The 21,800-nt window shown below is 45.6% G+C and overlaps 1 protein-coding gene and 1 long non-coding RNA gene across 9 annotated transcripts; both read right to left on the bottom strand.

The window, feature by feature from the left end:
- Window positions 1-1,023: 1,023 nt before the first annotated feature.
- On the bottom strand, window positions 1,024-3,113 carry LOC125518591 (uncharacterized). Its single transcript, XR_007288033.2, has 4 exons — window positions 3,088-3,113; window positions 2,358-2,918; window positions 2,129-2,285; window positions 1,024-1,399 (listed from the first exon to the last, which is right to left on the bottom strand). It is a non-coding gene; the product is annotated as an uncharacterized LOC125518591 (long non-coding RNA).
- Window positions 3,114-3,437: 324 nt separating this feature from the next.
- Window positions 3,438-20,099, bottom strand: LOC125518589 (putative WD repeat-containing protein C2A9.03). 8 transcript variants are annotated; one of them, XR_015610469.1, is made up of 12 exons: window positions 19,855-20,064; window positions 19,577-19,754; window positions 19,305-19,472; window positions 8,711-8,797; window positions 8,177-8,320; window positions 6,366-6,506; window positions 6,166-6,270; window positions 5,986-6,077; window positions 5,798-5,903; window positions 5,621-5,707; window positions 3,840-5,530; window positions 3,438-3,755 (listed from the first exon to the last, which is right to left on the bottom strand). XR_015610469.1 is itself a non-coding variant. In XM_048683410.2 (11 exons), the coding sequence occupies exons 2-11, from the start codon at window positions 19,715-19,717 to the stop codon at window positions 5,117-5,119; spliced, it is 1,485 nt and encodes a 494-aa protein (XP_048539367.1). In that variant the 5' UTR covers window positions 19,718-19,754; window positions 19,951-20,099; the 3' UTR covers window positions 4,815-5,116. The 8 variants fall into 8 exon arrangements, 7 of the variants coding, with proteins under 7 accessions (XP_048539367.1, XP_048539366.1, XP_087391005.1 ...); XM_048683410.2 differs by lacking the exon at window positions 3,438-3,755 and having other exon boundaries at window positions 4,815-5,530; window positions 19,951-20,099; XM_048683409.2 differs by lacking the exon at window positions 3,438-3,755 and having other exon boundaries at window positions 4,815-5,530; window positions 19,867-20,081.
- Between the last annotated feature and the right edge of the window lie 1,701 nt (window positions 20,100-21,800).

Below are 21,800 nucleotides of genomic sequence, written 5' to 3'. Positions count from 1 at the left end.
GTCTAGCTGGATAAGATTAGCTTTTTAAGTTTTAAACATTTTTTTGTGTTGGCGTTGTTTATAATGTGTGTCATGCTAAAGATTCCTTGCGGTGGAACCAACTCATCATGGTTCAATTCTTAGATTTGGCACCGATACTCGCATTGTCCTAGATATATTTTAGGCGTCCCGGCCATATTCATTCGGTGGGAGAAGATGTTCCCATCGACTACAACATCGCCTGTGCAGGCTTCGTCAGTCTCAAGATGTAGTGTCGGCTCAATATCTTGAGGCGCCTAAAGGCGTAGGATGCGCGAGCAGGCGTGCCTAGGATGAGTGTATGTGCATGTTTGTGTGGGCATCTACATTATACTGTGTTAAAAAAAGAGGTGTGTCATTCGGGGAACAAGCTAATCGCCTTGGGATTAGCAATATTTAAACAAGATTTAATCAGGTGAACCCCGTGAGCTTGGCAACACAAATATGGTACTCCCTTCGTCTGGAATTACTCGTCGTCCGAAATTACTCATTGCATAAATATATAAAAATAAATGTATCTAAAACTAAAATACATCTAGATACATCCATTTATTTGACAAGTATTTCCGAACGGAGAGAGTACTCATAGTATTAAAATAGAGGACGTGCACATATGTGTGTGAGCTGTCTTCCAACATGCTTACTGAGTTAGGTGCGTATTTATTTTCTCCCATTAGAACGCACGGGCATGTTTGCTAGTATAACATAAATGAATAGATATTGTCTCATCTCCATTGAGATGCCTTCACCAAGATTATGTTCTCTACTTCATCATCTTTATCCTGAGTCATTACTTAAAAGTTATTAAGTTGTTCAATGATCAACACACAATATCAGATATAAATAGTACTCCCTCTGTAAAAAAATATAAAAGCGTTCAGATAATGATCTAACCGCTCTTATATTTCTTTATGGAGGGAGTACATACTTTCATGGGGAAATAGTTAAAAGAAAATACACTTTTCTAGTAGTCTGAGTACATAGTCGTACTGCCAGGGTAAGAAATTGACAAGATAAAAAATCTAATATTACATCATCAGTACATGGAAACCTCATTGGCACACATGAATGCATCCAGAAATGACCCTGGATTGCCATCACAAGCCATTAAAACAGCATCGCAGTGTTGCAAAAAGGGTTGCTTGACAACCATTCTATTACTCAAGCTAAAAACCATTTCCAAACACTAAGCAAATCATGTCCTTCTAGAGATAAAAATAGAAATATAAGAGCCTTGATATGTCCGTTATCTGATTATCTTACAGTGAAGAAAGCCATATATCTGACTGCAAGTGTTAGTGAAATCTGTATGATTGTACCATCGAAAATAAAGCCCAGCCATAGTAGAGATGCGATTCCAAATGCAAGGCCCAGAGCAACACTGGTCAAAGAAGATACAGATTAGCATTGGTAGCATGGTTTGGTATCATCTAGTTTGGACTTGTAAATCACATACGCTCCAAGTGAAACTTGTGATAAAAACTTTATTATGGACCCTGCACCGAAAGTTTTTCCGAGAACCGTTCAATAAAATAACTGATAGACAAGAATAGCAGTCCAGTAGAATGCAAGGTTATTTAGTAAGAATACAGTACAAAATAATCTTATAATTGTACATGGCGCAATTTGGTAACTATGCAATAACCCAATGGTGGGTGTGCGTTGGCTATGTTTCAAAGTTCAGTCGTGGGCAGAATTATCATTGTCGGTTACATTTTCCCGGATCAAATAAATATGAGTTGGCCGTTGCTTCTTCTTAAGAATATGCAAAGTAGTTTCATCCACACACATCCCACCCTGCCCCATCCCAAACCCCTCTGGTCTCTTTTTTCCAACATAGTGTGATTTATTTTAAATGAAGTGAAAATACACTTGTATTAAATTTCACATACAAGTCTACCAATATAATGTATACTTTTACTTCTTAGTGTGAAACATACATTCTAAAGCCCAAATAGACTTGTAATCTGTATACTATGTCAATCATTCCATTTTGATTATCATAATGGAACTGCTCCCAATAAAACACTGGAATGGGCATGCAGACAAGGGGAAAGCACGCATTCTAAAAAATCAAAAGATGAACAATTTGGGAGTCAAAGTAGCATACCTATCGTTCATTAAGGATTCTCCTTCGATTATCGTACTGAGCTTTTTGCTTGCGCCTAGGTCTTTTAGAAGAGCAATCATAGTAACATGATCGGTTGCACTGAGCGTCCGCCGAACAAGAATGATGTTTTCGAGTTCCAATCATACGGAAAAGTAAGCTACGACAAATTAGGCATCAAAACATTAAACTGAATTGCCTATGTCCGTTATCAATCCAGGCACATACATACCTTTATAGCAGCGCCAAGCAAAAATGTTGAGATCACCACACCTAGAACAGCAAGTAACATCATCTGTGCCATGCATTTCTTCTGCAAAGTAAAACTTTAGTATACACTGAATAGTAATATATGCATCTGCGGTGCTACATATAATAGTTGAACACTGGAAGCTGACCATGTAAGTAAATCTGATGGCAACAAGCCAACAATTAATCACAATACCATCCCAACTTAGAGAACCATTTCTTTCCTACGGGCTGCTGAGTGCCATGTTGTGCCCAACCCACTGGATAATTAGTGTCATATGCACCCGAATAGCAAAGCTTAGTGACCTGCTCAATGACATAGCTTGGTGAGAGCTAGAGCAACTTACTTAGTTCTATCTCTCGTTCTCTTTACAACTTTCAAAAAAGTAATCTTGCAACAATGACAATGGTTGGCAGACCTTGTTGCTGCATGCATTTCACAAGTACACAGAGTTCCCGACACTAACTGCAAGAAAATTGTACGAAGAGTAATCCACATGGTTTAGGTAGAAGCAATCCCACAACAGGTGGGCACAACCAGTACCTAGAAGCATCAATAGGAAAATTGCCATAAGATTTTCCGTACAGTTTTGTACTATACTTACAAATTATTTCGCCCTGTCCAGCTTTTCACACATTAGTTTCAGATAAGTTGGTCCTAACAAGCCAGTTCATATATTCAGTAGTGCCACAAATTCAGTTTAATGCCTTACCTTGATGTTCCCTTGGAGGATCTACATCCACTCCCTGCTTACTTCTTCATTCTTCTACTGTTTATTCGCTTGAGTTGCACCTCACTTTTTTTATCCCTATTCAATTACCCAACAGTGAATCAAATGAGTATTTAGGTGAGCCAGACTTACAGAAATTAACTCTGAAACCGAGTATTTGTTTGATGCTGCGGGGTACGTGTGCTCATAAGCTACTATATCAGACGGAGATCTTATTGATTATAGCACCAAAAAATTGAAAACGTGAGGATCCCTCCAACTCTACTACTTACCATGGAAGCTGATTAATAACACACCAAAAAATCACCAGATTGATTTGAATTAAAGGTTCACCTGATTGATTTGTGATAGACGATCAGTGCCCTTGACGGTGCCCGTAGGGAGAACTGCAGGAGATCCTCGACGGCCCAGCCAGATGACGACATGGAGGGTGACGACGGCACCTCCTGCGCCGTGGCCGAGACCGGCGCCGCCTTGGCGACGATGGCGGCGCTGTCTGGGGAGGTGGTTCGGATGCTCAGTGCGGCTAGGCAAGGCGGAAACGAACGGCGTCGTGTCAGATCTGGGCATCCCGTTGTCGATCTGGTCGAGAGGAAGGCCGGAAGTCGCGAGAGAAGGTCTGGCAGAGCTTGGTCCATGGCCATGGTTTTCTGCAGCACGGGAACGGGGAGAGGGAGAGAAATTAGTGAGGAGAGGGAGAGAGAAGGGAGGAGGAGGGCGCTAGCACGGCTAACCGGCCGAGGAGGTCGGCGGCGGCCCGTCGTAGCAGAGGAAGCGGTGACTGGACATCACACATCAGCCGAACGACGGGCGGCGACCGCATCCATGCGGCAGCAGCCTAGCGAAGGAGCTGCGGACGGCAACGGCGATCGCATCTGTGGGGCAGCGGCCGAGCGGAGGAGCGGTGGTGTGGGGCGGCGGCGGCCGGCCGGCCGTGTAGAGGGTGGGCAAGCGAGGACGGTGGCATTTGGGCGAGTGGGTATCGTGCGTGCAAGGGGCGGTTTTCTTATGGATGACTTGATGGAGGCATGCGTTTGATTGTAGTGGCTTAATGCGTTGCTTGTAGCGTTAAACATGAAAGAATTAAGGGCTATTAGATTTTGACTATGGATGGATGTGATTGTTTGGATCTATTACTCTCTTCCTTTTATAGTGATAGTAGATAGTAGATGTTGGGACGGAAGAACCAACCACTATGGATATATACTTCCTCGAAAGACATTTTTTTATCAAAATACATTTCAAGTGATGTGGATTTTAATTGTTTTTCAAATGTTAGTGGTTGTGAAATTTGACATGTATTATGTCTTAACAAGAAAAAAAACTAAAGGGCAATGGCAACGCATAAACATTCAACCATGATTTCTGTATTCATTTGATTTATATACTTCCTCCGTTCCTAAATATTTGTCTTTCTAAAGATTTTAACAAATGACTACATATGAAGCAAAATGAGTAAATCTACATTAAAATATGTCTATATACGTATATTGTAGTCCATTTGAAATCTTTAAAAAGATAAATACTCCCTCCGTTCCGAATTACTTGTCGCAGGTATGGATGTATCTAGATGTATTTAAGTCTAGGTAAATCCATTTCTAGGACATGTAATTTGGAACGGAGGGAGTATTTTCAAGAACTCGGTTGGTCAGCATTTGAGTGTAGCACATGCATGCTTACTAGTCACGTTCAAAAAGAAAAAAGCATAGTACAGCTAAAGCCCCAACTATGTACATTGATTTGATAAAATGGAATGCAAGACTACACATTAACTATCACAATCCCCATCGGTTCCTAGACAGCAACAAGACAGAACAGAAATTTATACAGCTCCAGCCCATTTATCTGGAGTGAGCTTAAGGTGCAGCAGCAAATCACTAATCACGTTGCCCCAATGAGTTCCTCCACCGGTTGCCTTGACTAAAACCATGCAGTTTTTGCAGCACAGTCAAACGATCAATCAGTCGCAAATAAAGGAACTGCAAAAGCAAACTGTGCTAACCAAAAGGCATCACCACAGGCAGTTCAAGTAATGATGCTGGTGCCTCCTCTTGAACTCCATGAGGCCTCCATATGTTTGGTCTGCTACGCCAATATAGAAGGCCTCTGTGTCTGGGCTGAATGACAAACCAGCTATTTCACCAAAAAAGTCAATCTCATGAGCTTTGCCATAATCGGCAAAACAATCATAGATGTGAACGAAATCTATAGGCTCTGCTGTTGCCAAAAAGCGGCCATCTGAAGAGAATTTGATACAACGTATTGAGCCTAGCCTTCCACCAAGGACAGCCAAGGATTGTGATAGGTTTCTAATGTCCCACAGCCGACATGTTGTGTCTTGACTCCCGGTAGCCAATATATTGCCGTCTGGGTGCCACGCAGATGAGAATGAGTAATCCAGATGGCCTCTAACTTTACCAATCGGCTAAAGCAAAGCAGAAAATGTTACTTGGTTAGTGTTAACCAGAAACATAAATCGCTTCAAAACTTGAGGAAAACATGCACATGCACTTACCTTGCCACACTTGGGATCCACTACCAAGCCATCCTCGTGATCACCAAGGACAGCAAAAAGTGTTCCATCAGGGTTAACCGAAACACTCTGTTTGAAAACAAGATATTAGCAAATAAACAAGACAGCAGTCCGGAATAAACATGTCTGAGCTCTCGGTGAAAAACACAAGGTACTTACATTCACAGACCACGGGAAAACATAGTGATTAAGTAGGTCAAAATACTTGGTATCAAAAATTCTGACAGAGCAGTCATTATTAGCAACCACCAACCGTCTTGATCCACTGAAAATATACATTTTTTAAGAATATTGTTAACAACAACTTGAAAGTATTGTATATCAACTCTGAAAGCACCAAATCTTACTTGGGATCCTGGTATATCTCTAAAGAGTTGGTTATAGCATTCTCATCATCTGTAACTCTCGTGCTGAAAACTATCCCATCATCCTCCAGACGCTAATAAAAACCAAAGCAAATTATCAGGTCAGAATTGTTACTTGTCAGACTATTGCAGAGTAGAAGGCTCTACTTGCCATCAACATACCTTGCATATAAGCTCTCCATGGAAACCACCAACTACCAATAAATCATTATCTACAGCCATAGTTGTGAACTGGACCATTGAGACAGATTGTGAACCATGCCCTCTCTGTTAAGCAACAACAAAATGCTGATGGATGTTGTAGCCCAAACAGAAGATGAAGCGGAAACAAACAATGTTAAGACGTGTCATTAAGTATAAACCTGTTTTGGTATAATGCAATCATCACCATTGATTAGCTCAGTGCTTATCTGGTTTAGTGATGACCAGTGTGTCATTGATTGATTGTGTACTGTATAAACATCATGCTTGGTTGTTGCCCAGACCAAATTCCTCAACTGCAACTTGAATGTCAGAATCAAAACTACTTCGTTTATTTATTAGTGCCACCTAAGACATAAAGTTTAACCATGCAATGTAGAGAATGAAATTGCACAGTATACTTACAAGAGAAATTATGACTACTTATGGGTGACAATTTAGCATTTAGGAGGCCAATATAGCTAATAAAGTGGAAAGTAGTGCGGAATTGGTATATGCAACAATCAGCAGTTCATCAGGCAATGTTTTTTTCCAAGAACAAGCAACACCTCCAGAAAAAATTCCCTTAGCCCTCCAGAAAAAACACGGACATAGTTTGGTGATGGTCTTGAAGAGCCATGGAGGAAGCTCAAGGGAGAGCATATGGTAAATCGTAATCGCGGTCAGCACTGAATTTATCAGGGACAGCCTGCCTGTAGTGTATACCGTAGAAGTTCTCCACATCGACTATCTCCTGGCGATACTGTCAACCAACGACTGAAAGTCACCTCTTGTTAGCGCCACCAGTATCAAAGGTAAGCCCAAGTATGTACAAGGAAATTGGGTCGGTTGGCAGGGGAGGGAACAGCAAGCACGTCCAGGTTCAAGCCATCACAGCAGATTGGAGAAATCGCACACTTCTGTAAGTTGGCCTTAAGCCCAGAGGTGTCGCCAAATAAGGCCAGACTCTCCTTGATTGCAATCACCTCGCTCTCCTTAGGTTTGAGGAATATCACAGCGTCGTCCACAGAGAGAAACATGATGCCGCACGCCCCATCTGTCAAGTGGCTCAAAAAACCCAGCCGCCTCAGTCTTGTCCACCATTGCATTCAGCACATCCATAATCAGAAGGAACAGGAGGGCGGAGAGGGGGTCTCCCTGCCTCAGGCCCCGAGCATGCCAAATACGGTCACCCAGTTTTCCACTGATAAGTACTCTAGAGCTCGCAATGATAGGGAAGGGAGTGATGTGGTAAGGTGAACAAGTATGTGTCATTGGGTTGTTTTGAAGATGGTTTGTCAGGGGTGGTTGTCGAGAGAGATAATTTCTAGCCTGGGCAACCTGTAAGCATAGTGTAAATTTTGAGAATCGCAAACAGGTCTTTGATTCAACCATGTAACTGCACCCCACAAAATCGTTGCCTGGGAAATGTGCAGGTTGGTTTCTCGCCTGGTGCAGTCATTGCTACTTTCAGGTAGTGCACCCCCAAGCCTGGCAGCAGCTGCCCGGGTCGTTGGGTGCTGGCAGTGCCCCTTCTGCATGATACGCGGTATGGTGTTAATACTCGCCTCCTGAATACGCTATTTTCGGCTGTTCTCCACTGCAGCAGTTAATAAGCCCGGCATGGATATAAATGGCTAGACGTGTGGCCAATGCTACCACATGGAGGTACGACCCTTAACGCCACGTCCCTCTATTTCAAAATACTTTGCATATTAGTTTTGTCTTAAGTCAAAAATTGTAAAGCTTGACCAAATTTATATTAAAAAAATATCAACATCTATAATACAAAATAAATACAATATGAAATACATTGCATAATGAATCTAATGGTATTGATTTGCTATTGTGAATGTTGATATTTTTTCTATAAACTTGATCAAACTTCACAAAGTTCAACTCAAGACAAAACTAATATGTGCAAGTATTTTGAAACGATAGTGGTACTGTTCTACTATGATAAATTGTTGAATGGTTATTAAGAATTACTCACTTTTCCATCCTGGTTCAGCTTTGATTGCATATTGTTGATGCAACCATACAAGGAATAAAACACGGCTCCAAATGAATCACTTGTGCGAGGCCCTGATTTTTCAGTGCGGCGGAGCGCGTCAACTCCCCCTAGTTGAAGTAGATGCTTCAACAATTTTTAGCAGCAAGGTGAAGTTGTTCCTCCACAATAATGTGCTAGAACAACTATGAAATAGCCCTTCTTGCCGAATTCATATTAAATATACTAATCCATGGGGGTTCACTTCGCTCTAGGATTTCAAACAAAAATATACTATACATGATGGCATTCAGAATAATCTTCTAGATTATAGCTTGTGATTTAGTTCCTTCTACATTGTATAACTTCTTTTCCGCCAATTGACCAAATCATACTCTATCTCCACAAGCAAGACATTGTGAAGAAGTTTCTCATAGAACAACATGATCCAATCAGTTCAAAAAGATCATCCTTAGCTGTATTTAAACTCCATATATTCTACTGTAAGTTTGAAATGACAATAGATTAGGTTCAAACCTGAAAATGCACAATTGACGGTCGCGCACGCCTCGTGTTGTACTGAAAATCGTAGTAAGGGCCGTCCCTCTCAACTTGTTTGCAATCCTGCAAGATGAAATATAAAGAAAAGCATATTCAAACTGGTCAGCAACCAAGCATACGACATACATCTCTTAATATTTGCTTCTACTGTGGACTTTTAATCATAAAGACTAGACTTTGACCATAATAATAATGTTAATCAGTAGTGACACGATGAACATAATTTCTAGAAAAGTAGCACTGATACAATCGTGTTCTAATGAGTACAAACAATAGATCATAACAGAAGCCCTACAACTAACAGAAGCAATATGGACATCTGTATATCTCACCAAACCACTAAGCGCGCACGTGCAACATAAATAGGAACCTGGATGGTACAGTTATACATCCACTCCCCCAACCAAGATAATCTGACTTCCCACATATTATAATACTAACCAAGATTGCTTCCCACATATTTCCCACAAGATAATGTGATTTCCCACATATTTCATTTCAAATATTTGCTTCTACTGTGAACTTTCAATCATAAAGCTGAACCATTTATTACAACCAAGATAATCTGACTTCCCACATATTTACAATACTAACAGAAGCAATCGTAGCAAGTGCTGAATCTCTCGCTCTTAACAACCACGTTTCTAGTCTTGTAAACCTGGGTCTGAAAATTTCATCCCCAATTCCATCAGAATTACAGTAGCTGTTTCTACATGAAGTTACATCTCATTATGATTACAGCTTAAGTAACACTACTAAGATTCTACACTTACCAAGAAACAAAGTGTCGGCGTACGACAATCTATGGGACCATGGCAGACCCTTTCCCAGGTTCGATGAAGAGGGATGCAGCACAGAAAGAGCAGCACCAACCACACACAGCACACAAGCATTTTACCCAGGTTCAGGCTGCAGTGATGCGTAAAACCCTACTCCTGCTTTGGTGGATTAAGTGTTATGAGCCCTGTATTACAGAGAGAGCAACCTTGCTGGCAAGGTGCTCGGGGTGCTGCTAGCTACTGCAAATGGACAGGGTCTCGACCTTTGTAAAGGTTGCCATGGGCCTCCTTTTATAGCTCAAGGGGTCACCAACAATGGCAAAATGGTAATTACATGCTGATGATAGCTACAGTGCTAACATACGTAACACTGACGGTGTAGGACAAAGGCAATTAATGATCTGCTAGGTGTCTTGATATGCTGGATGCCGGGAAGGAGGTCCTGTTCCACCTGTTCCATCGGCCCAGCTACCTTTTATTACCATGACACGTGCAAGAACGGGTGTCGATGAAGGTAAACTACAAGCAGTGGGTTGCCACGCAGCCCGACAGCTTCTACCTACCCGCCTGTGCGCCCGCCATCTGTCAACAGATTCCTGACAGGTAGGTGCGAGTGGAGCGGTGGCAAGGAGCTTGGCTTGCCGGCTCTGTCTTTGCCGGCAACGTGGGATGCTTGTTCCCGGGAAGGCCTGCTTCCCGGTGATCCTGGTCTTGACCTTGAGGTGATTCCAGTACTTCACGATGACCTGCCTCGAGGCCTTCTTCACAGTATTTATTCACCATGTCTTGAGTGTCTTGTGGTGGACTCCTCCTCGGCCATGTTCTTCCCGGCACGGAGGCTGCAACTTGCCGGTGCGTCGTCATGGGGTGAACACCCGCTGTTCACTACACCGACAGGAGCCCCCGGGCCTAGGCCGGACACGCATGCACAACGCTTGTCTAGGCTAGGCCCATCAACATGCACCGGCATACGCGTGGCGAAGGGTAACTCCCACCCACTACTTTTGACCGCGCATTGAATGCGGGATAGTGGGGGAAACAAAACGAGGCGGTAGTAGAGTCGTGCGCCTAAAAAGGTGCGCCACGCCGCACGGCGAAGGGCCAGCCCCCGCGCCTTCCCCATAAAAGGATAACTGCAGGGGCGATGCTCGATTCACACTCCGTTCCATCCTTCCCAATTGCTGGGGCCATCGTCTTCCTCGCGCCGCTACGCCTCTCCGCGTCGTTTCGCCCTCACTTTCCGCCAAAGCTCTCGCCAATTGCCATGGCTCCAAAGACAAGAGTCAGCAAAGAGGCAGAGAAATCAAGGAAAGAGGTAGAGGGGTCGAAGAAGGCCGCCGTGCTAGCACAAATGCGGAGGGAGAATGCCTGCTTCCCTCCGGCACTGGAGGTCGCCGAGCTCACGTACAGGTACTCTTTCCTGTGGTCGGTGAAGACGAAGGACCACGACTTCGTTGAAGTGCTGCCCGCAAGAAGCCCTGCCGGTGTAGATAAGTTCGCGTTCTTCGCCCCGTTCTTCTACTGTGGACCGGTCCCCCTTTCTTGGAGTTCTTTGATGAGCTGATGCGGACATTTGGGTTCTGGCTTCGGGATTTCAATCCGAATGCCGTCACCTGTATGTCAGCTTTTGCCCATCTCTACGAGAATTTCGTGGGGGTGGTACCAAATGTTCCCATGTTCCGTCACTTCTACTCGCCGCGAATAGAGGCGACGCCATCTCCGGTAGCATGACGTGGATCCTGAGGTCCGCACAAAAGGACGAGTATCTTGAGGGGACCTGGCACAAAAAAATGGCCAGGATGGAGAGCAGATTGGTGTTGGATCAAGATGAAGGACTTCCCGGAGTACTGCATCACCGCCACTAAAAAGCTCAAAAGGGACCCTCGCTGGTTAGACATGGGCCCTCGAGATGACGATTTTGGTCTTGTTCTGGGCCGGATAGAGGATCTCCATGCTGCCGGCTTGACTCTTGGGATGGTAGGCGCCGATTTCCTCAGGCGCAGGATAGCCCCATTGCAAAGGATGCGCCGGCTAGCCTCGGAATACAAGAATGCCGGCGACACGATGCGGCTTCGTCCCGATCTAGCCAACAACTTTGACGGTGCTGGAGCACGACTACGTCATCCGCAAGATCTTCAATAAGGGATGCACCCACAAGTTGTCGGATGCTTCCCTTGTGTAATAACGCTGCCAGGGACTCCCATCTTGGCAATGACGCCGGAATGCAATGCCCAAGGTATTGTCTCCAACTGGGTGAGGCCTGAGAGTGTCATCAAAGAAAAGTGGCATGATGAGCTGGTGGTGATCCCTAAGACGGAGGAGAAAGATCTGGTTCATCCCACCAAAGAGCATGAGCTAGAGTGGATTGCCAGGAGGGTTGAAGCTGCATGAGGCGTCGAGTCTTCTCAAAGAAGAAGAGGCAGAGGAGGCCCCTGCTCCTCGGCTCCCAGTAAGGCTATCGCAGCGCTCAAAGCTTCACGGAAGCCTGTTCCAAAGAAGCAGCGGCGCACCGAACCGGCTGAAGATGAACTTGTCGGCACAAAGGCTGGAGCAGGGGCTTCCCCGCAACAGGCTCCGCCGCCAACGAAGAGAACAGAGGCCTCGCGGCCAAAGGTTCCGCCGACAGCGAAGCGTGTCCGGGTGCCTTCTCCTCCGACAAAAACTTCATGTTCTGGGAACCAAGCGCACTGGGACATTTGCACCCTTAACGAGGAGGAAGAGGAGTAAACCACCATCCCTTCTTCTACTCTTTAATTTTTCTTGGCGGCCGCTTCACTGATCTGACGGCTTGCTCTGTCTTGGCCTTGCAGGGACAAGGCATCCCTGATCCACAAGGTCCGGAAAGAAAGCAAGGACCACCGAAGTGAGCGAGCCGGCAACAGGCACTGGACAGAGCTCGACTCCTCCAGGGGCTGTTGAAAACAACCCGTGTGGAGAGGAGACCGGCCAGACCCTGCCGACAAGCACCACCGAAGGCGTCCCAAAGACCGACACCGACAAGGGGGGGAGAGCGACCGCCAAGAAGCAGAGGCACGGGTAGCGGATTCCCAAGGCGTGCCTTCAACAACCGTTCCTCCGGGAGGCAGCTCGCCAGGAAGGACCATTAACGAAGAGGTTCTTGGGAGTCCTTCCCAAGAGAAAGCTTCTGAAGATATTGTCCGCGTCGAGGACGTGCCGGAAACGAACCTTGCCAGAGACCAAGCGACGGCGACTGAAGTTGCCGGAGGGGGAACGCATCGCAGAGCCGACCCCTCCGGAAGAGAGGGCAACCCCTGATGCCGCGGAGGAGGCCGCGAAGGTTGCCGTGGATGCAGCCAGGGAGGCTGCCGGCAGTACCTCCACTCCAAAAACGGCAAGCGTTGGCGCAGATGTGGAGATGGGAGTTGTTGACGACCCCCTGCCACACATGAAGCCCCTCCAGTAGGCGGGTTTCTAAGGCTTTCGAGTCCGCGAAGGGGAGCAGATGCTCCCGGCACGTCTGGTGCCAGGGAGCACGCACTTGAGGGTGTGGACGATGAGCTTATCATCCCTCCAACCATGACCACCGAGGAGCGCAATGCTGATGACGACGTCGCTGACCTTCTCTTCTTGAAGTCCATGGAGAATGGCTTCAAGGAGATGCAGCAACGCTACAGTAGGCGCTGGGAAAAACTTCAACGTCGTGTGTTGAGATGGTAGAGCAAGAGCTCCTCCAGAGGGCTGATGAGGCGCAAGTCTGGTATGCCGAGAAGCTTCAAGACATCAAGAGCCGTGAGGCCCAACTTGTTGCCGCCAAGGAATCCTTCGTCTTGGAAAAGGCAACGGCTGAGATGGCCCAGGCCGAGGCCACCAGGAAAGCTGCAATAGCTGACAGCGAGCTAACCCAGCGCAAGGTTAACCTCGACACTCATGAAGAGGAACTTGCCACCAAGGAGGAGAAGTTGGCTGCCATTCTTCGCATCAAAGACGAAGAGATCCAAGCCCTGCTGGCCAAACGAACCGAAGAGCTCGAACAGAAGCATGAGGAAGCCCACCAAGACCAGGTTGTGGAACATGCTAGGAAGATCAAGGAGGCCCTTGACGCTGCTCGTATTGCCGGCATCGCGAAGGCCAACTTGGAGTCTCAAGTGAAGTAGCTCGAGGGGGAGTTTGTTGCCAAGGACAAAGACATTGTTGCTCTCAAGGATTTAGCATAGAAGGCCACTGATGCGTTGACAGAGCTCTGCGCCTCTCTGGCTTCAAAGGACAATGAACTCCACACTCTTGCCGGCGCCAAATCTAACCTGCAAGGCAAGCTTTCCTATCTGCAAAGTATCCTTGAGCGCGTCAACACCAAGACCCAAACTTTGACGGCTAGCTTGGATGAGGCAAGACGTCTTCAGAAGGCGACAGGGCAGAAGTTGGCCCAGGAAGAGAAATCCATTGCTGATTGGACCACACGTCTTGTCGGCATCGCCCAACGCGTCAGCACACAGATGGCGACAATGGGGTTGCACGCCTTGGATCTTAGCATGGATGCCAGCCAGCCCAGGAACACAACTTTACATCTTTTCCTTGAAGGGTTTCTCACCGAACTGGACACCTATAATAGCAATCGAGCGAAGTCTTTTGCCACTGAAGCAAAGACCCTTGTGCGCAATGTGATCCTGAGGATGTTCACCAAAGTCCTGTATTATAACCCTGATGCTGATCTGCGGCATGTCTTCAAGAAGGTCCCTCAGAGCGCCAAACTGGAGATGGCCCCACAAGCTGCAACTCCGATTGCCAACAAGGTTGCTGACAAGTGCGACCGGATAGAAGGCATCCACCGAAACTAAAGCCTTTTTCTGCATGCCTGCTCCTGTCATGGTACATGTAAAGAAACATTTTTTCTTTAATTAGGCCAGTCTCGTTGTATGCATGACATGTCTCTCTTTTTCTTTAAATGAACGTCTGCTTCCTTTCTTGAGTAATATTGCCCTTGTATGTTTCTTATACCCTACGCTTGCCGGAAAGCCTCCCGGTGCACACGCTCTAGCCAATAGCGCTTGAGGAAACGCGTCCTTAGCAACTTGCCGGGAACGCCGCCTACCGGGAAGATTAACCTTCCAAAGACTTGTGCAGCTAGCTGCCTATGTTGCTGAGCGGACTCAAAACTGCAAGGAGCGCCATCAATCCCGATAAGGCTCCTTTGTGTGCAGGTTTATGTACAAGGATGAAAATTGTTCAAGGAAGAAAGCGAAAACATCAAGAAAACTTAATTGTTTCAAAGTTTTGCAACTTAGCTTTCTTTGCTGTTCATCCTGCATAGTGGGCGGACAATGGTTTCATGAACATCAATGGTGTACCCACACCTCTGCTCCCCCCGGGAAACTTGCACACGAAGGGGCTCTTCTGTCTTTAAGAAAGAAAGAAGACAAGGCCGGCTAGGATGCTGACGAGATGTTAGCCATAGCCTTGCAAGGATTTATATTCACAATACAACATTACGTATAACATACATAAGAGAAATGTACATACACAAGGGTTGTGAAACACTTAACTTTTTACTTCGCACAGGATCTGTGCCTGGCTTTTTAACAAAAGATCACATGCCACAAAGGCCAACTTGTACAGAAGTGGTTGTCGGGAAGCCGCGCCTCTCTAGGCGTGCTGCATTCTGCGACGCGCTTCCCGAAGGTCTTGCCAGTATCAGTCGCGCACTGCTCCTTGCTTTGCTTCCCGAAAACTTTGTCAGCAAGAGCTAGCGATTTGCCGGCAAATGCTGTAACTGCTTCCCGGTATAGCTTACCAACGCAGATCACTGCATCCTTGTCAGGATGGATCATGATCACCTCCATGGGCCCTGTCATCTTCAATATGTTGTAAGCATAATGAGATGTTGCCATGAACTTGGCCAAGGCAGGATGACCCAGAATGCCTTGCAGGGCAGTGGCAACTTGACAACGTCAAAGACGATCTTCTCGGTTCGGTAGTTGATTGGATCACCAAATGTGACCGGCAAAGTGATCTACCCCTTCGGCTTGGTCCTCCCCGGGTTCACTCCTTGAAATGTTCCTGTTTCTTGGAGGTCCTCATCGGGGATTTGCATCTTCTTAATCACCGAAGGGGAGATCAAGTTGAGACCGGCACCACCATCTACCGGCATCTTTGTTACCTTGATGTTGTGGATTGTTGGTGATACCAACAATGGCAAGCTACCAACACCAGTAGTGCGATCTGGGTGGTCTTCGGCATCAAAAATGATGGATGTGTGCGACCACTTCAAAGGCTTCTGGGCATCTATTGTCGGCCCTGCTGCATTTATCTCCCAGGCCCATTGCTTGAGCTATCGGTGAGAGGAGTGCAAAGATGCCCCTCCATCAATGCAGGCACAATCAACTACATTCTGGAACCCTTGATCAGAGTCATCCTCATCTTCATCTTCATCTTCTTCATCTTTCTTGTCCCGGCCACGAGCGGGCCTCTCCTTCTACTTACCGGCCTTCCCGCGACAGGCTCCACGGACGCCCCGGTTTTTCTTCCCGGCACCAGCAGCACCATCTTGGGCCTTCTCCTTGTCGCGCTTTTCGTATTCCTACTTTTGCTTCTCAGCAAGGAATTCTACTTGGCGGCAATTGTTGAGGTCATAGCCAGCTGTGCGGTGGATCTTGCAGTAAGGACCGTCAGGTTTTTTCTCCGGCAGCAACTTGACCAGACGTGCAGACGGCAATTTGCTTGCCAATATCACTTGTCTTGGACTTCTTGCCGACCGTGCCTTCAACTGCCAACACAGCCTTGCGCTTGTGTTTCCGGGGGCGCTTCCTGCTGGTTTTCTTTGGAATGGAAACCTCATCATCATCAGTCGACGATGACGGCATCCTCAGGAATTTGCCTCCCTTCTTCAGCCCGTGCACATTTGTATGCAAGAAGGTACAAATCGGCAACGGTTTTCACTTGTCGGATGTTCATCTTCTCGCGCATCTTGTGGTTGCACACGTTGTTGTGGAAGGCAACGAAGAGCATACACCATGGGATATCTCATTGTATATCCCTTGTGACATCAGACATCACCAAAGCAAAAAGATAAAGGCTCAAAGCTGACCCTTGTCGCACTCCTATTTTAATCAGGAAGTCATTAGTGTCAGACGTCACTTGTTTGAAAATTTGTCGCAACATTATCGTACATGTCCTTGAATGAGGGTAATGACTTTGTTGGGACTTTGTGTTTCTCCAAGGCCCACCACATGACATTCCACAGTATCTTATCGTAGGCCTTCTCCAAGTCAATGAACACCATATGCAAGTCCCTTTTTTGCTCCCTGTATCTCTCCATAAGTTGTCGTACCAAGAAAATGGCTTCCATAGTGGACCTCCGAGGCACGAAGCCAAACTGATTTTTGATCACACTTGTCATTCTTCCTAAGTGGTGCTCAATGACTCTCTCCCATAGCTTCATTGTATAGCTCGTCGGCTTAATTCCACGGTAATAGTACAACTTTGAACATCCCCCTTGTTCTTGAAGATTGGTACTAATATAATCCGCCTCCATTCTTCTAGCATTTTGTTTGCCCAAAAAATGAGGTTGGAAAACTTAGTTAGCCATACTATCTCTATGTCTCCAAGGCCTCTCCACAACTCAATGGGGATACAATCAAGGCCCATGGTCTTGCCTCCTTTCATCCTTCTAAAGCCTCCCTAACCTTAGACTCCCGGATTTGTCGCATAAAACGCCAGCTGGTATCATCAAAGGAGTCGTCCAGCTCAATGGAGTATATAGGATGATATGCAGCTAATAACTTGGTCGAATTTGAATTGTTCATGATCTCAGAGGTGATGCATATGTAATGCACTTTCTTGTGTTCAGATACTCCATGCGGATCGGTTTAAAGGCTAGAGAAAAAAACTGGGGATAGACAAGTATAAAGGGTCAGCGATCCCTCTGTGCACCTTGTCCACCGTTAATTCCTCGTATGCGTTGCGATGTGGCTGTTCCTTGGGAGTCCAACTGGCGCACCATTAATATCAGCTCATAATCATCCAAATTAGCAAACTTGTGCACAAAACAAAGCTTGCATGTCCCTTTACCTTTCCCAGCCAACGCATGCTCGAGTACAAGTGATAAGATCTGGGGCAGGCCTACGTACACCCAACCGGTGTCATGTGACACCAGGTAATTTTTGTGATTACGTGTATATAAGTAGCTCAAGTAGTCGTGTGACACCGGTAAAAAGCATCGATGGAACCACGAACAAGACGGAGCGCAGGCGCAAGCCCATCTGATCTGACGGCCCATGTGGTCAAGTAATACGTGATCAATTTGATTGATTGAATGCCCCTAAAAAAATCTGATTGAACGACGTGTCGTGGGCCTGTTGCCTACTGGTTTCTCCCCTCCTCTGCCTGATTCCTCCAAGGCCATAGCCTCGCCTTCTTCCTGTTCGGCAACCCGCCACACACCTCGCGGCATGCTGGCGCTGCTATACATCGCTGGAGAAACATTAAGGCAAAGGCAACTCGCTCATCCCTTCATGCATCTATTCCATCTAATTATTGCCGTCCAATTGGATAATTGTGAGTTTCTAATTTTTGGAGTAATTCACATTTGTTTGAGAATTGTATTTCTATGATCTCAATTTTTATAGCGGTTCACATCTATTTGCAAATTAGATTACTGTGATTTTTTTGTTTTGGAGTGATTTTTTAATTTTAACAATTATCTTTGTTTTCATAGCCTGGAGCCTTTTATGCTCTACTACTATTATTATTCTACAGTACATAATCAACTAGTATCTCAAATGAAACGATTTATTTTACCCACTTGGTAAGCATTTCATTGTTGAACATTTTTAACTATTGAGTTCTAATTTTTATGCATGGCAATATAATATTACTTGATATCCATGCATATGTGATAGTACTAAACTGGGACACCGGGACATTTTTGTCCTAGGTCCGCCCCTGGATAAGATTGGGCATGCACCATTACTCCGGACCGATGGGAGTTAATTAAAGAAAGAGAGGAGAGCAGGCCTGGTATGCGCACATGGGCAAGAAGAAAGCGCAGGGAGGCGATGGATTAGTTAGAGAGAGGGGACAACAGGCACGGGCACTAGCGCACGTGCTAGAGGAAACATCCTGAGGAAGAGAAGCCGAAGGTTAGCACATTAAACGGACATGGAGACGAGAGATTTTAACCTGGCCATGATGCTGCCTTGGTTACCCCTATTTTTTGGATGGCCCTGTAAACCGGTGCAGAGGCGGTACTATTTAATGTCAGTTGAGCTGCTATGCTAGTATGGGCTGATCATTGTACCCAAAGTCACCAAAATTATAAAGGTGAAGTACAGGTATTGCAATTGTCCCAATTAGATGTCTAACATATAGTTTAATCCAATTAATTATGCTCTGAAGTTCTACATATCAATTGGTACATGAACAGTACAAGTTCATCTCGACCCTGCAGCTAATCCATGAGCATCAACCCTCATATATTACCATACTTTCATCTAGCACGTTGGTTTACAGCAAAATCAGCATGTAAAACTCCCACATAAAAAACATGTGGCCATGCATATTGATGTCTCCACAATACCCAAAGTGGCCATTTCAGTAGAATAATCTGTCCTTGTGCCACTGTCTGGTTATCTCGTAGTTCATGTGCATGCGGATGCAACCTTCCATTCCGTCCATTGGTGAATGTGCCAATAAGTGAATGTGAATCGGATACCCTAAGAGTTGGAATTCTGAACACTTTCATGGTCCATCAGGGAGCTCAATATTGTTTGCCTCTGCGCTGCAGTGAACGGGGAAATGAAAAGAGCATAACACGCGTGACTGACCAAGAGCGGTACCTGCAAAGCGTCCTCCCGGGCATAACTGAGGTTCTGATAGTTCTTGTAGCCCTTCATCTTCATCTCCCGGTACTGATCCCTCGGGAACAGCATCTTTTCCCACGGAATCCCCTGCACGTCCTTCCCGTTCACTACGTCCTCCGCGGACACGTCCGGCATCAAGTTATCCTGCAAAACAAAAGAGAAAAGTTACAAGTTTTGCAACGCAGATGGATCGAAAGGGCAACGGGGAGCAACCAAATATCGAAAGGGTCAGCCGGAGGCGGGCGTACCTGGTCATAGTTGACGAGGTTGGCGAGGAGCTCATTCTGGTTGACCTCGCCGAAGGGATTGTTGTCCCCCTGATCCTCTATGAGCTCCTGGATGCTCTGGAGGATGAACTCTAGGTTATCCTCCAGCTCGAATTCGTCCATCTTATTCCACGCTCCAATCCAGCCAAAAAGAATCACACTGCACGACAGGAAAAAATATCAACAATCTTGCCCCAAAGAATCCAACTCGGAGTCGGGCCACAAACTCGGGGCAGGGGGGCAGACGACCCAAGAATCACCCGAATCAATACCAATCTCTCCAAGAAGTCGCCTCGATTAGTCGGATTTAGAGGTGGCGGAGCAGAAAAGCGTGGGGGATTGGGGAATTTGTTTACCCTTTGTGGGGTGTGAATGCGAACTAAAAAGAGGACGCTCGAATGGAAGGCGGCCAGACGACGCAGGCGGAGCTGCACAGCAGAACAGGAGCAAGCCCGAACGACCGTAGCGCGTGACGTGCTAATTGCCCATTGCGAGTACTACTAAATGGGTTAATTGCCGCATACACATTTGTTTTTACCCCGATAAACCCCGAAACGTTTGGATTTTAATCATATCATCCCGAATGTTTTTTCATGGCAACTTTAGTTGGCGCGAGGTGGTAACTTTAGTTGTTAAAACATGGTAACTTTGTTCAAGTTTGTTTTTTGTTAGAAAATTACCATGTTTACCAACCTCACTTGAACTAAAGTTGTCATAAAAAACATTCAGGTTGCCATGCTTAAAATCCAAACGTTCGGATTTATTATTTTTCATATTTTCTTTTCTTAAACACAATACAAAAGTATAAAGAAAGTTTTAATTTAACTGAAATTTTGATAAGATTTAATTTGATTTGGATATGTAAGAAAAGAAAAGATTAGATTTAGTTGTGATTTCTTAATGAATTTATTTAATTTGATTGAGTTAATGCAGGACATGATTTTGAGAAAGTATCGAGTTGGTTTAGATTATTCCAAATAACTCTAGTTTGTGTCGGTTTAAATTGTGTGCGGCGTCCATTGGGAATATAAAAAGTCGATAGAAAACCAAGAAAGGAGGGAGTCGTGGGGAGGAAAAACCCGAGGAAGGAGGCGATGGAATCAACTCACCTTTAACACTATTTACATTTAGTCGTTCAACATTGATCTCACCCACCATATTTGGATAACAAATATTAACACGGGGTTTATAGAAGGAAAGGGTATATTTCATGCCCATGGACAATCTTCAAAGTATGGGAATGGTCTCTCAAGTTCAAAACCGGCAAATCTTAGTCCGTCGACTTTTTAAATTGGATTACTTTAGTCCTTGGACTTAACAAAAGCAAATTGTGTGTTGACTTGGAATGGTTGTAACCAGTCATCGCCCACGTGGCAATCTTCTTCTTCCTTCCCATTGTCACTCGATTGTACATTTTCTCGAGCAGTTGGTGCGTCTCAAGTAACAAAAAAAGAAGGTAGGTGTGGAGCTTGTGTGGCTTGGGACGGCGTACAAAGATGATGTATGCAGACATTACAGGGTCACCCTCCCAAGCGATGTGCTTTAATCCCAAGTATGATACCCTTAAAAGTGGTAGTACTCGGCTTAATCCTTGTCGGGTCTATATGCATCTTCTAAACTGTATCTGCATATATTAAGTTGAGGCTAATGTCGTCCATGAAGACTCGGGTCAGATAAAAGCCATCAACTATAGGGTCGAGTAACAATGTTGCCGTGCCTCCGTGACGGATGTTGGTCGGATGGTCTCTTCTGTCGAAAATGATTGAGATTTCCGACCAATGGTTATATTTCGGCACAGCTAGCTCCACGCCGTACACCTCGTGTGGAGCGCATGCTTCCTTTCCTTCATGCCGCGTGCATGACGTATATCATGTTAACGTCTTTAACTTCAGGAGGAAACTATTTTTGGCGGGCGTTGGACTGGTCTCTATCCTCATTACGAGGTTGGCCCTTGCCTTGAGTATCGGCCACAATTTTGCCGGCATGTTTAATCACCTAACAGTTATGGTTGGTGTGCATGGCTGGCTTGTCGGGAGTGTCGTCGATGGCACATGGTTTATCCAATATTTTGTCCAATGTACTTGGACCGTTCTTGCCTCCATGAAAACGCTTCCTCTTGTTACTACCATGACGGTTGGTAAAAACTGCGTTGACTGCAATCTCCTCGGCATCACTACTACTGCCTCTATTGCGACATTTGTTTTTT

Source organism: Triticum urartu, chromosome 7A (assembly GCF_056163025.1).
Source record: "Triticum urartu cultivar PI428250 chromosome 7A, HENAU_Tu73, whole genome shotgun sequence".
In the NCBI taxonomy this organism is placed as follows: Eukaryota; Viridiplantae; Streptophyta; class Magnoliopsida; order Poales; family Poaceae; genus Triticum; species Triticum urartu.
This window is presented reverse-complemented; position numbering and strand designations above follow the sequence as displayed.